The sequence below is a fragment of the Cygnus atratus genome, chromosome 4, assembly GCF_013377495.2.
Source record: "Cygnus atratus isolate AKBS03 ecotype Queensland, Australia chromosome 4, CAtr_DNAZoo_HiC_assembly, whole genome shotgun sequence".
NCBI classification, from domain to species: domain Eukaryota; kingdom Metazoa; phylum Chordata; class Aves; order Anseriformes; family Anatidae; genus Cygnus; species Cygnus atratus.
In genome coordinates, this window is record NC_066365.1 from 13,401,504 (window position 1) to 13,416,660 (window position 15,157).

Genomic DNA, 15,157 nt, shown 5'->3' on the forward strand with positions numbered 1-15,157 from the left:
TCCCATACCTTGTCTGAGCCTTGGACTTTTCACAGGGAGAGTCTTTGGGGAATAGCCTGGAGCGAGAGAAGGGGTCTTTCTATTGCATTAGCTAGCAATTTCCTCATACTGTAACACAGGGGGACCAAAGCATTCCTTGCCCTCCTTGCTTTACTGTAATCCCTGGCACATCTCAGCACCTCCCAGGAGCGGCTTGTGGACTATGGCGGATGATGTCCTCTGCAGGAGAAGGGAATAAGGACAGCCAGTTGTCTGGTTTGGGTTGAGTTTTGCCCTGCCTCTGCCCACCAGTCTGTGATCATCATCCACCCTGGATGAAATTTGGGATTTTCTGGTCATCCATGGAAAGGTTTATGCCCTCCCCAGCACCATCTAAAGAAAGGTGAGCAAATAGTTGAGGCACTTGCAGTCTCAGGCATGGAGATTTTAGTGTGGTGAAGGTGATGGCATTGCAGGAACCCGTATGTTGTAAGCTCCTGTTGTCATCGATGTAGTGAGGCACCTCCAAAGAACACCTCAGATCCTGGGCTTTTGGTTGCTACTTTTTCCTGTCCATTGGCTGGCTGATTCAGATTCTTAAATCAAAACCTCTTTGTCTCTTTCTCTCTCTTCAAGTAAAGTCATGTGTTTTTTCTGAACTGAATCAATCCCTGTGGTAGTTGAACAGAATGGGCAAGCCAGTTGCTGCTGCAGTACTTACACTTGTAATTTCCATTTTGCTGAGTGGCTCCAGGTTGGCATGCCAAGAATCTCTGTGTTTCAGATCAATGGTCAGTCAGGCTCTACTCTTATTTTTTATTTATTTATTTTTTTTAATTTAGAAGATTTAAACATTTGTTGTCTTGCTTAGTGCTGACCAGAGGGTCTATCACAGGTGACCTTCTTGCTCCCTTGCCATCTCAAGCCTGACCAGCATATTCGAAATTCAGTTATTTCATTTATTTCCAAATGAGTTCAGTATTATGCTCTGTTTTTAGCATTCCTGGCCTGACAGATTTCCTCGTGTTATAAATTATTCTGTCTGCTTCAGCTGTATGCTTTTTCTCATTTACATTTAAGATAATGGAAGAAGAGTTGCTTTTGATGACATAAGTGAGCTAGATTTTGGGTTAGCATTATTATAAAATGAGAGTTCTGCCTGGATAATGTAAAATATTAGGGATTTTGAGGTTTTAGTACCTTTAAAGCACTACAATGACTCGAAAAACTAATATACTTCTTCCCCATGAATTGACAAGACGTCTCGATGCATGCATGGAATGTGAAAGGCTCAAGGCTAATAGCATTACAGGTCCCAACACATGCACTAAATGGTCTGATGTGAAATATTTACAAAACAAAAATATTTCAGTATTTGATGCTGAAGGTGGAGGGGGATAATAATCACAGTCTAGATTGGTGTATTTATTTTATGTTGCCTGCGAGAGCTATAAAATGAGCTTTAGCCTTTGTGCTAGAGGAATACAGCAGCTCTCTAGCTCTGTATTGTGTCAGTAGTTTTATCCTATACTTACAGTAATATCTGAACAAAGAGTCTCTGCTGTATTTCAGAATCTGATACAAATTGCTTGGCTACTTATTTTTTTTCTTTCTTTTCCTGGTTTTCTGTTATGCTTTTGAGTCTTTTAATCACATAAAAATGCGTTCACATTTAACTAGACAGTAGTTATATTTTTAAGATATGTGCATTAGACCAGGTCAGACTTCCTTTTCTCTCTCTCTCTCTCCCATCTCCTCTTTTATCACGTTGAATATATGAATCTGCTTTTTTCCCCTACGAGAGACATGATTCTTTTGCTCAAAGTATCACATTTTGCTTTGCACTCAGGCACTTAATTCTACTGGCATATATATTACACAATGGCAATGAGTTTACACGTTTTAAAAATCTCTAAAGGCTATCATTTACTTTTCTCATTCCTGTGTTGTCCTACCTGCTTTTCTTTACCAGTTCCAACTTTTTATTCTGCTGCTGCTTGGAGGAATCCACAACACCTTTGTTGGTAGCCCAGGTAGATCAGGTGCAGTTTAGGCTTCCAGGTCAAGAGTACATTATTGAAAATCTCCTCTTTAACACAGCAGCATCTTAATGTTCCTCTGTGTATTTTGTGCTCTGGTTTGGACCAGTAATTCCTCTGGGTGCCTAATCTTTAGCACTTTTTTCTTTGCACTTTGTGTGCAAAACCAGGTGCCAAACCTGGGGAGGCAGGAATATGGCTTTGTCCTAAAATACGGTGCACTTCAACACCGCTATTCACTTTCCGGTAGGTTTTTGATGTCTGTCTTTTCTGTGGGACCAATTCAAAGCCCCACAAGGCCAATGGGTATATTCATCCTCTTCACAAGAACAAATACTAAACTTACATTGCAGTGTGCTGGTCTGAACTAGCCATTAGCAAGAATAATCTGAAAGCCGAGAGGTGTAAAGCTAGAAATCAGTGTTGAAGACTTTTCCACCTTGTTCTTAAGTATTGTCACCTTGTTATCAACCCCCTCTAGTTAGAGTTTGAAACTGCACTTTGGCCAGAGCTGACTTGATGAGACTTGGCAGCCCTTGGTGGTGTTGAGTCAAACAAGTAGGGATAAACCTCCTTCTTTGAAGCTGGATGCTGGTCCTTACAACCTCTCAGCTTTGCAGTGTGACTTTTCAACAGAGATGACTAGCCATGACAATGACTTCAGCACCAGAGTCTTCAGGCTGGAGATCTCTGCATCTCCTTAAAATGATGCTGGGGCAAATTACTGCATATTCAGCATCACTACCTGCACCCCAATGTCCTCTCTCAACAAAAATACTCCCACAATACAGGTAAGGGATGCTTGTGTGTCAGCCTTGGTAGGACATCAGTGTGGTTTTGATAGTGTACTTTTTTGCCTGTGTCTTTAAGTGCCAAATGCTCGTATGAAAATGTTACCCAGTTTGCTTCAACTTAAAACTCCCCGTATTGCACAATTTGATTATTTGTTATAAATCTGCTTCGCCAAAGCAAATGTGTTTTTCATAATATTAATGGCTCTTTCATTGTTAAAGCCCTCCGCAGAACACCAGATATCTATAAAACAAATTTAGATATCAGTCCTCTAGTTAAGCATTGTTTAGGCAGATCCCTGAGCCAACATGAATACAGCTATTAGAAGTGAGCTTTACAAAATATTGACGTTTCTACATAAGCAATAAAGAGTTTTGGAAAGGAGCTAAACAGTATTACGGTTTGTCAGGGAAACTGCTTTATTTCTTAAAGCAGCTGAATATTGATATTCTCACAATGGAGTTTTGTCAGCTTCTTAGAATTTGGTTTTATGAAACATTTTTTTCTGTTTAGCGCTAGCTTGTTCCCTCCCTTTCTTCTATCTGTCCTGCCAGGGCTGTATGGTAAACTGGAAAGTCTGGTGAAAGGATTGACCTAATCTGCACTATAAAATGCAAAATGAGATGTGGCTGAGAAGCTGAGGCCGTCCCTACCCTCTCTTCAGGAGCAGTCATTTACAGTAGAGGTCTTCACCCCACATCCACACTGAGGTGCATGAGAGCATACTTGAAGGACAAGACAAGACAGCCTTTCTCAGCATTTCCCTATTCCTGCTAGTTTGAATAATCAGCTCTCCTCAGAGCTCAGGCTGTTTTTCTTGCAGGAGCAAGAATAAATGGAATAAATAAGTAACATAGAAGCCAATGCAGTCAGAGACTGAGCAGAGCAATTCCCCTGTAGAGAAAAATCACTTGGCAGCTTTGGAGAAGGATTTGGTTTTTCTGAATAAGGTTTGAAATAAACAGTGGGTTGTAGCAGGAGGAGAAAATAGACAGTTTTGGTGAAAGACAAAAGGTGAGCTTTTGCTGGCAGGTTTATCATTCCCCTTGCTCCAGAGGATGCTAGAAGTGCGGTATGGGTTTAGCATTTACTGTATAGATGGCAGTCCCAGCTTTCAGCCTTCCTGTTCATTTAGGACTGACAAAGTCAGTCCTAAAATTGGCTAGATGAAGAAGGGCATAAGCAGCCCTAAATCTACCTTTTGTATTTTGGGATTCTATTTCCCTTTTTTATTTTTTTCTTTATTTCAGTTGACCAGCCTACCCACGGAGTATGTTTGCACTTAAAACGCTGGGCATCAGGGCGCATTTGGATGCTCAACAATGACGTACAAACCTGAGAGACTCAAATCCCGAGCCTCAGAGCAGCTGGGATTGAGGGATGGTGCACATAGTGTAAGGGGAGATGCCCAGTAAATGCAAAAAGCAGCCTTTGTAATTTTAATATGCCAAATCAGATGGGAGGAAGGGAGGCCAGAAGGCTCCCACCCACCTCTCCACCCATGCCTCTCGCACAAGTGCGTGTTGCAGGGCTGGGGAGTTGCTATCTTGTTGTTTCAGCACATCGTCTGCTTGGGTTTGGTCGTACTCTGCTCTCTTGTTCAAGATAAGAGCACAACACAATCAGGTTTTAAATATTAATACGGAGATCACAGGGGTGTAGCTGGGAAGCACTGTATCACTGAGAATTGAAAACTCTAATCTGTACTTTTGAAAGCTGTCCAATTTCTTTTTTATTTACAGTCTTTGAACCATTTCACAAATTGGAAAGTAACTATCCAGCCATTTCACAGGCAGATTATGATATGTTTAAAGGAGTCCAAGGTATTTATCTGAATGCAATTGGCCATCTTGCGGCCTAGCATCGAGATTGGAGATATTACACACACAGATGAGCAGAGACTACTTGAAGATGATAGTTTGCTCGTATTAAAGTTGTGCCTGAGCTTGCACTGAAGAAACATTTCAGACAGCAATATAAGCTGAGTGCCGTTGGCACCTGGAAGCACTTGTCGTGTTGATTGGGTAGGTCAGAAAATGCTGGGGCATGAATAGTCATTTTAGGGCTCTTGCACTTGCTTCCATTCATTGCAAATGCAGAGGTGGAGAACTGCTGGAGAAGGACTGGCTCCATCTGGCACTGACTCTGCAGAAGGCTTGCAAGTTCTTTGATTAAAGACGTGTAGGTAAAAAGCAGGAAATATACAAAAGATAAAGTTACATCCGTCGCCAAATGGACAGGAAAAATTATTTTCCCCCTTAGCAGCTACACATGTGCTTGTTTTGCATAGAAATCTAAAGATGCATTTCAGCTCGCACAAATAAAACATATACATGGTTTAATTAAAAAGAAAAAAAAAAAAACTTAAAATGTCAGCCTCCAGTGAAACTCCTGAAGCTGTAAGCACAGTGCTCACGTGTCTGTGCTCTAGCATGGTCTGAATGAAAAACTGACAGCACCTGCTATTGAAATCAAAAGCGATTCCTCTAACAATGGGATACGGGGGAATTCCTACTGGGTTTCTCTTTAATAGAGTTTGAAGGATTCAGGTTGAAAGACAGTACATAAGATCTGCACCACTGGCTCTGATGGATGTAAATCATGCCAGGGGACAGAGATTGTTGTGGAGGTTAGAAGTTCACTCCATACATTCAGTAATAATATGCAGCTGGTGTGCCCTTAAAAAGGGATTTTGTGCTTTTTTCCCCCTGTATGAAATAGCATGTGGATTATAAAAAAATAGTAGTCAGATTTTATATGTTAAAGTCCATGAATTCAAAATAAAAGCAACCATATCTGACAGTGGTTTTGAGAACTAGAGCGATATAAAGCTAGATTGCCTAAAAATAGCTCTTGAACTGAACTCTCAAACCTATTTGATTAGTCCATTTGTAATAAATCCTGATGTACTGTCTATTAGATCCGCTCTTCTGTAATCTTTTCCTGTTTACCAGGCATCCTATGGGCATAGTTCATCAAGGTTTCTAAAAGCATTGCAGAACGATGTTGAAAAAAATGCTAGTTTTTTATGTCTTATACATGACGGTCCAGTTAAATTTCTTCCTGGTTGAATCAGAATCAGTTGCAAAGTCTGGAAATAGCAATACGGCATCAGTGCCCTCACTGGATGTGGACTGAAGGGTATGAGAGATTTGCAAAGGTGGATTTGACAGAGATCCTGGGTAGAAAAACAGGGCTAAGACTTTAAGTACTGTCTTTGGCCACTGAGACTGACAGAAGAGGACCGTGGTGGAGACAGCAGCCGATGCTCATGTGCTGTAGCGCTGAATTTCCTGTCCTTACTAGGTATGCTGCTGTGCTCTAGCCCCCTGCCAGTGACAGGTAAAATGTTATCTGATGTCTCTGAAGTTATTCATTTTAAGCAGGATCCCATAATTCCTTGGATAAGAATGGGTCCAAGAGAAAGAAGAAAATGAAAAGTAGCTTATTTTACTCAAATGACAACTAAACTGGGGATCTGACACCAAGAGCTGCTGGGAGCCAGAATGATATTAAGCACTCACCCCCAACCCACACACACTTTCCTGGGAGGGAGGAGACTCATAAAAGTGGATACCTCACCAAAAAAGAAAAAAAAGGTTAGTTGTTTGGATTCATTTTTTTTTTTCAGGCAAAATGTGGAATTTTTACAATAATAACTAGACCGCTTTCCACAAAACTTGACCTTTCCATACCAATTCGGTGTATGTAGTGAGCAGTTGATCACTGTCAGAAATGTGAAGTTTTGATTCAAAAGGGCTTGGACAGAGATGGGTTTTTGCCTGTTGGAAATTGGTCCCATGTGGTGGTTGCTTTTAATTTTCCTTGCTGATATTTGCGGTGCAGTGAGAAGGGATGAGTTTGGGCAGATTGACTGGATTTGAACCTGTTGTGAAAATTTTGCACACTCGAGTTCTCGTTCTTTGTCTTTTGGGTTAATTTTAAGCTCTCAAATGGAGATCCAGAGGAAAAAAAAAAAAAAAGTGTGTTAAGTGATTCCAGCTTGAGTGCAGAGAAACAGCTGAGTTTTCACCAGATCTTGGACCACAGCAGAAAGTTTCTCCCTAGTGCTGGGAACTCACTCAACATCTGGCCCATATCCATCGCAGCATCCATCCAGGCTCAGCAGAGTTGTTACATGTGGGCAGAGTAGCCTTGAGCACAAATCACGGTCCCCTGCTAGGTGAGGTAGGAAAAAAAAATCCAGAAAGGATGTTTCCACTTGGCAGCAGTCCACAGCGAAATGGACCTTTCTTCTCTCAGATGCAGAAACGCACCTTTCTTCTCTCCTTTCTGCTATCTCAGATGTTAGGTAAAGGTGAGGAAAAAAAGAACTATGTATCTGTAAGTATGCACTCATACTTTATACAACTTTCCCAGGGTCCAGGACTACATGAAGTCATGTTGTACAAGACGACATGACATGCTGAACACTTTAGGACCATCATATATCTAATCTTTCTTCCCACAAATAGTTTTTGTGAGCTTTTCATCAGTCGCAGTCAATGAAACTCCAACAACCAAAAAAAAAAAAAAAGAACCCTCTGAAGTTGTTCACACACAACAGTGTGTGAACTTTTATGTTCACATATGATTCTGGCCTAGCTTACACAAGCTGTTCACTGTGTGTGTGAGTGCAGGTGAGAGCTGTTCAGACATTTGATGTGAAGCCTGCTTGGCCTTCACTTGCAATAACAATAAATTCATATTTTCTGTCAAACACATGAAAGGAGCTGTACATAATTTCAGGCTAATCTGGCGTTGTTGATTCTTCATGCTGCAGCTCCTGCGTGGCACTGACGTGTGGCCTTTGGTCTTCCACTGGACATCCAGTCTGAGATGGTTTTGCCGGGTGATGTGTTCTGAGGCATGGGCTTGGTGTAACATTGCAGAACACCAGTGTGTGGAAAAAAATGGGACTATATTTATTTTCAAATAATATTTTTTTTCTAGTGACTTTCAGAAAATATTCTGAAGTGCGTTTGAAAATGCCTGTAGAAAACTAATTCCCAGGAGATGCATTTATGTGCCAGGGAAGGGAAAAACAGCTGTGATATAATCCTCCAACTGCATTAGGTTTGGGCTTCTTCTTTCAAGACATGCCTAAGTCTTCTTATTGCTATTTAAATACAATTTGCACCATTGTTCAGAAGAAGAAATGAAAAAAAGAAGTGGACTGATGTAAGCAAATGATGCATTTGCCAAATACAAGGACAAAATTAGTTAAAGGAGATGGGAGACATTCAGGTTTTGTGGTTTGTGCAGCCTTTCAGAAATCAGCCATGCTACGTTTGTCTTTGTGCAGCAGTTAACGTGCATAAATAATTGTGAACACAGCCTGGACGTGCTCAAGAGGGTAGCTGGATTGCTTTATCCTCCCCCAAAAGTTGAACCCCTTGGATTAGTTGTACCTCAGTTACTTGAGAGCTGCCAGCGAGTGGCTTGGCATGCACCATGTGCAGCGCAGGGAGCAAGCGGGGGCTCTTGGCCACCGGTGCCCCAACACATCTGCTCCAGCGTCAGGCTGGGGAATGCAAAACCCGCAGGAGAGTGAAGTCATCAGGGCTTGCTTGGACCTTGCTCACGAAATGTCAAGTGTGGTCTCTCCTTCCAACTACATGAGCTGGTTATAGGCTGGATACTTCGGTGCAAAAAGAGAAAAAAAAAAAAAAAAAAAACAGAAAAAAGGAAGCTTGGTAGTGATGGCAAATACTCTTGCCTGCAATCAAGACTGCTTTGCACAATCTTTTGTGATAGGAAAACACTATTCAAAGACCAGTCACCCATGGCTGGGAGCACCAGGAAGATGTGAACAGAGTAGAAAGCAAGACATCTGTGCTGGATTTTCCTAGTGGCCAATATGAAGTGCTGGTTGGTTGTGTGCTTGTCATTTTAGGCCAGGAAAGAAGAAAAGAAGGAAACGGAGAGAGAAAAGAAAGAGAACTTCGTTTATATAGAGAGATTTTTTTTTTCCTCTGAGAAAATTCCTTCCATGATTTTCCCCTGGCCACACAAAATTCCTCCACCAGGAGGCTGAGTTCTGTGTACAGGAAAAAGGAAAGAGGGGAAAAGATAGGCCATTTCTTTTTCTCGCCAGTAAATGTGCAGGGAATAGAGAGAGGTTCCTCTGGGAATTGCAATTACTCCCCTGTGGAACTGGAAATGCTTTTTTTTATAGCTGCCACTCTGGTCTGACTGATGGCAAAACTTAGTCTTCTGCTCTTAGTGCCAGCTCTCTGGATAGCGCAGGGGAGAAAAAAGAGAAGTATCACTTTGGGGTGTTTCTGGGAAAGAGATGTTTCCACAACCACACTTTGCTTTCTTAGGAGCACTGTGAAAATACCTGTCCCAGCACTGTGCTGGGGGCAGTGCTTCGTGGGATCGAGTTTTGTAAAGTCTCATGAATGTTTGGGATTTGAGTGTAGGAGTAAAAACCGATTCTTGCCTAAAACATGTTTTTAAACTCTTGATATGGCAAAACATGGTGAAAGCAAGCAGTAAAATTAAAATAATCGAGACTATACATTCCTATTTGTAACAGTGTGGATGATTTTTAAAGGTCACCACTTGTCTATAGGCAAGGACTTTACTACGAAGTATTTTAGGAAGAGTTCTTCTATTAACGTGACCTCAAGCAGTGCTGGTTTTCTCCAAGTTAAAAAATTGCAGTTTGTTGGCAGCCTGAGATAATCTGGAGGTTTGATCTCTGGTCTGCGCTTAGGTAATTTTGCACAGGTTGCAGTCTTTGCGTGGTTTTGCTTGGATTTGAGAATCATTTATATGTAAATGATGCTGATCTCTTGTTCCTTCCCTTCTAACCAATTAACTTCGTTTTAAAGCACATAGTTGTGTGAGCAACATCAGCAAGTGGCGGGGCCTCTGAAACCGGGTGGTGTTAGTGCGTTCGTCATGCTCACTGGGGCTCGTTACCAAGTTGAGCTGTTGAATAACCAGACCTCTGAGCTGAACCCAGTGCTATCCCATCCATCTCACTCCATTAGACCACTTCAGGTCGACTCTTTTGTATCTTTTTATAATGTATGCTATGTAAATGGCAGAGATGTGTATTTTTACAGAGAGAAAGCCCAGCTGAAGAAGGAAAAAATTAGAAGAACAAGCCCTCAAAGAGATTTTGGCACCAATGCCAAGGGGCGTTGAAAGATAAAACCTTTTTTTTTTTTTTAATGGCTGAAGGAAAATACCAGTAAGTCCCTTGTGCATAGCTGACACAGTAAACTTGCCAGGACTATTCCAGAAGCAACATGCCACAAGATATTCAATAATCATCAGTGAAAACTAGGCTCAGAAATGCAGTACCCCTGCGAGCAGGTCAAGGGGAGCTCCTGGGTGCCTAGGCACTTTGCTGCCTCTTCCATGGCCTAATTAGGGCTCAATACAACTCATTTTCAGGAACTTTTACAGAAAAAAAAAGTTGTCTTTTAAGTTTCAGCTAGTAATTACTCTTCTCTGTTGGCTGCTGGAAATTTGTTTCTATCTGCTTGCAAATGACTCTAAGAATGATTTTAAGGGTGTTTTACCAGTTTTGCCCTTAAAACTGCATCCGCTATTTCTACTTGGTACTTCTGTGCCTGTAGTGTATGGTGTAGCTCATTTTGCAAATGGAAAGTAACTTCTTACTGCATGACTAAATGGGAGAAGAGCTGCAGGTTGTTATTTATCAGTCTGATTGTTATTATGAAGACATAAAATATGTACTCATGGCAAGACCTGCCGTGGTAAAAACAGACAATTTTTGTTCTCTACAAATTTCTGTCCTCCCTGCAACATCAGATGGAAATCATGTGCCGCTTCGTGATGTAGCACAGCTTTGAGCGGGACCTAGGAGATATCTGTCAATGTCTGCAGAATTTGGCTTTGTATTTTTTGGAATTCGTTCAAACCCAAGGCTCTTAGTGGAAGGGAGGTGGCATGAGAAGGCTGGAAAGTCTGATCAGTGAGTTCTGTGATTGCTGAAATGTCGACATTTCCCCAAACTTTGAGCATCCCATGTGTGTGTGTGCAAGTGCACATGCAGAAACCACAGCCTCCCGTGCTGACAACCACAGCTTGTAGAGTCTCCAGTCAAGGCCCTTAACCCAAATCAGTCAAAGTCCCTGTGAGCATTGCTGGCCTGTATCTGAGTGAAGTGCCTCCCTGCAAAGTTAAAAACAAGGGAACTTGTGCAAAGGCTGGGGGCTGAGCCACAAATGACCGATGTTAACAGGGGGAGAAATACAAAGAGCAAGGAATTGATGCAAAGGCATCTGATATACTACAATAGCAGCAAAAAAAAAAAAAAAAAAAAAAAAGTAGATCCCTGAAGTCCTGCTGTCCACCGACCTCTTGGCTCAGGTGGGAGACTAGGTTTTGGATCACGTTGCTTAACCTATATCCCAGTATAAAGGTGAGCACTGTTGCTCACCTTTTTGGAGGCTGGGGGAGAAGATAATCTAGTTTTCCTAGAAATCACGGAGCTGGTATTTGTAAGTGGAACATTTTCTGGAACAAAAGCACTGATGCCTCAGAAAGCTGTGTTTATGATGCTTCTGACTTAAGTTTTAAATTTTGCAGAAAGGGTTTCTCAGGCTTGGATTGAAATTATCTAAACCCAAAGCAAGCGTGCGCTTCAGCTGCCACATTATTGATTATGCTGGGGCATGGGAACTGCTCACAGCACCATGGTTTGGCACAAGGTAATTACTTAAATTACAAAAAAAAAAAAAAAAAGGCTTTCAGGATGGAAGATCTCCTGTTCCACACTAAAGGCAGTCATCTCTGTGCTTTAAATAGGTTGACTTGAATGAACGTTTACCTGAACTCCAGTGACAGCAATATCATTATACATTAATAACGAATATTACATTAATACTGAAAGTGGTCTGCTTCACCAGTCCTCAAAGAAAGGAAAGTCTTGGCTCTCAGGAGGTTGCAGTCTGAGCCTGCTCACGCAGCTGAATTGTTACCAGGCTGCTCCTTGGGGTGAAAGGGTGATTCTTGCATTTAATTTTAATTTCTGGCTAGGCTGGCATTCACATGTGGCTGTCTTTAATGTAGAAACTCAAATTCCTGTTGCTGGACATGGTACAACCATCGCATTGAAAGATTTTTGGGTGCTGGAAGAGACATTAGGGAGATGTGGCATGGGAATTTAAGAGGGACTGGTAACAGACAAGTCCTCCTTGGCTCGTTGTGTCTGTACTGCTGGGGGGATTGGTGGGACAGTTGTGAACATCTCTTATTGACTAGAGTAGAAGCGTTATGTCGAGAGAAGCAGGAGGATGCTTATCTTTGGAACGGGGGAAAAGCAGACTTCTGCACAAGCCTCTGCACTTCGGGGCATGGCGGGGGTGGTGGAGGTAGCCAGCCTCGGCTTCCAGACCTGAGATTTCAGGTCAAGCCACAAAGAAGACACATGAAGCTGCAGTCAGTGCAAAAAACTCAGTCTAAACAGGAGGCAAAACAAGGTAATTAGAAGGTGGACATCATTCAATATTTACCACACTTAGCGCAGCTCTGGCAGGATGTGGGATGGGTTAATGCATTTCTAAAAGAAGTTCGCCACCTCTTGCTGCATGACTGCCCACCATTAGTTGTAAGTGAAATAGCCTTTTGAGGATTAAACTCTTGAGGATTTGGCTGGGCTGATGTGTGCTTTTGTGCCTGCTGCGTGGCCATCAGCTTGAGCTGAGCACTGCTGTTGGGATGAGGCAGCAAGACACGAGAGAGAAAATGAGGGACTTGCTTCAGAGAGCACCCTTGTATTCATCCCTCGGTGTGCTTCATTTTGGGGGGGATGGGTTTGTGGTGCAGGTTGTTTTTTTTTTTTTATTATACCATGGAAAATGTTTTCTTGTCCAAACCAGCTGGGTCTTCAGAAACACTAAAAAATTAAAAGCACTTCTGTGCTAGGTGCTCCCTAAAAGATGGAAAATAAGATTGTACATTAAAATGCCAGAAAGAAAAATGGGGAGGGCATAAAATGCTGCTTTATTTTCATCAGATGCTAGTGCTTTTGGAAAATCAGATGTGCTCCAGTGGTCATTACCCCCCTGTGTGCTTCCCTAACTGTGAGTTTGAGCATCTCTCTTAAAGGCAGCAAGCACCACGCTAGCTGTAGCTCCTGCTACACCCTGCAGGCTGCTTTGAGTGGTAGGCAGAGGGGACATCCTCGGGACTGAATCCACTCCATCTGCCTTTTTTCCTCCCTCTCTTTAACCAGCTTTGGCTTTGTTTCAGGAGTATCCACGTCAGGGGCACTGGGCCCGGGGAGCACCACTGCCAGCACCACGCCGCGGATGGCCACCAGCAGCACTGGCCGCCCCACCACCACCTCCGCCTTGGGCAGGAGGAACAGGAGCACCAGCACGCCGTCGCCCATGGCTGACGTCCCTGACGAAATGACCACACACCTGCCGCCTGCCTCCTCCCAGCTGCCCCCAGTGGGTGCAGAGAGCTGCGACCCCATGGAAGCTCGTGATATTATGTGGTCTCGTACCCGGCAGGGGCAGGTGGCAAAGCAACCGTGTCCCATGGGCTCGATAGGTAAGTCAAGAGGTGGCCTGACCACAGGCCCCTGTGGCATACACATTTTCATCAGTGGATTACGCTGCTGCCCTTTGTCAGGTCTATACTACCTTGGAGAAGTATGGCAGACAGCTGGCCTGGCTGAAGCCTCAATGTGCTGAGCACATTGTGCAGGATCTTTGGCATCCCAAGCTCTGGCTGAAGGAAAGGAGAAGCTAATAACCTTTTGGGGTTGAGCTTGATGTGTTGTAAGAAATCCTGCCTCCACAAGCTGTATACAGTATGCCCATTATCCCTACTCTGGCTGTATTTGTAGCTTCTGGGCTCACTGACTGGTGTGTTGATGGCTGACACTTCACTTATTCGGCTAAAAAAAAAAAATCAACAAAACATACATCTTGATGAAGCTCTCTGCTTCGCTGTTTGCATTTCAAAGGCAGTGGCTGGCCTTTCCAAGCACAGGTGTTCCCAGATAGTACTCCTGAACCACCATGAGTGATTTTTCAAACTGCAGCCAGCATCCGGTGAAATCAACAGGGAAAGCAGGGAGAAAACAAAGCCACCTCTTTCAAAATGGTTTATGGTTTATTGGGTTTTGTTGCTTTTCTTCTACTCTTCCCTCAGTTGTTTTCTCCCGAAAGGTTGCTTTTGGAGATTTTCTCTCCAAATTAAAACACAGTGGACTGAATAATGGGCTTTGACATATGGTTTAGTTTACTGTATTTTAACAAATGCAGTTTTTGAGAAAGAGTTTATTTTTCAAGCTAGTCTTGGTGTCCAGACCTGAGAACCAGCTTGCCAAGAAGAAATCGGAAGGTGGAGGAAATTGCCTGAAAATAAGGGCTGGAGGGATCTGGCTTGCAGAGGAGGCTCTATTAATTCTTCACTCTATTGCCCTGGAGAGCCATTCACACCTGTGTATACAAATTCTGACTCTCTTGCATTCAGTGAAGTCAGGCTGATAAAATGTACGTCAAGTATGAGAGGCATGGAAAGACATCAATGGTGAGAGTAGGTAAAAAACATTTTTACCGTCTTTCTCAGCGCCGCTTGGTAAAATTAGGTGTGCAAAAGGTATCACGTGGTTCCCAGAGAGAGGAAAGGGTAGTCTGAACTGAAGCTGTGAAAAGGGAAAGAAATGGTAAAAAGGGAAAATGAAGGCTGGATGCAGGGAGCTATTTTCTAAGCAGAAGAGCAAAGGATTGGATGGAAATAGCTAAGAAAAAAAAAAAGAACAAACCCAACTTGTTGACAGGGGATGGTCTGGTGTAGGCAATAAGCCTTTCCAGTCTCTAATTTCAGTGATTCATGTGATTTGTTAAAAGCCATGGTATATTAGCAGTGGGCCTCTTCCCACTCCCTTTGAAAGCATCAGCAAACCCTCACTGTTTTTAATCGGCGCTACTATCAGACCTAGTATGTAATTCACTCCCCCGTTGAAAAGTTTAGCTCTGCAGGGTAGAGCACTTTATAGGATGCAGAGTCTTTAATCTATGTACTGGCTTTCTTGCTTTTTAAAGTTCTTTAACTGCATCATTTTGGATGCGATTCTCTTTGTCTGGAAGGGCCAGAGACTCTTTACTGTCTTTTGCAGCAGGGATCTGGGAGGTATTTGCCAAACAAAACTTTCCTCTAAAGTCCTTCTTAATGGTCAGGGGTGGATGGTAAAGCCCAGCATTACATCTTAGCTTTTTAGCATTTAAACTTTTGCGTGGTTCCACCCAAATGGTTTAATGATGATTCAGAGCAGTAAAACCTTCATAAAGCAGTGGGGGGCAAGGAAGTCAAAGCTCGGGGTCTGATACTGAGGCACCAACAGCGGG

General features: G+C 42.7%; 1 protein-coding gene across 1 annotated transcript in view; it reads left to right on the forward strand.

The window, feature by feature from the left end:
* Window positions 1-15,157, forward strand: part of ADGRL3 (adhesion G protein-coupled receptor L3) — a 526,793-nt gene that overhangs the window by 411,936 nt on the left and 99,700 nt on the right. The window contains exon 8 of the mRNA XM_035542902.2: window positions 13,047-13,352. Coding sequence (XP_035398795.1) covers window positions 13,047-13,352 — 306 coding nt within the window. The remainder of the gene's footprint in view (window positions 1-13,046; window positions 13,353-15,157) is intronic.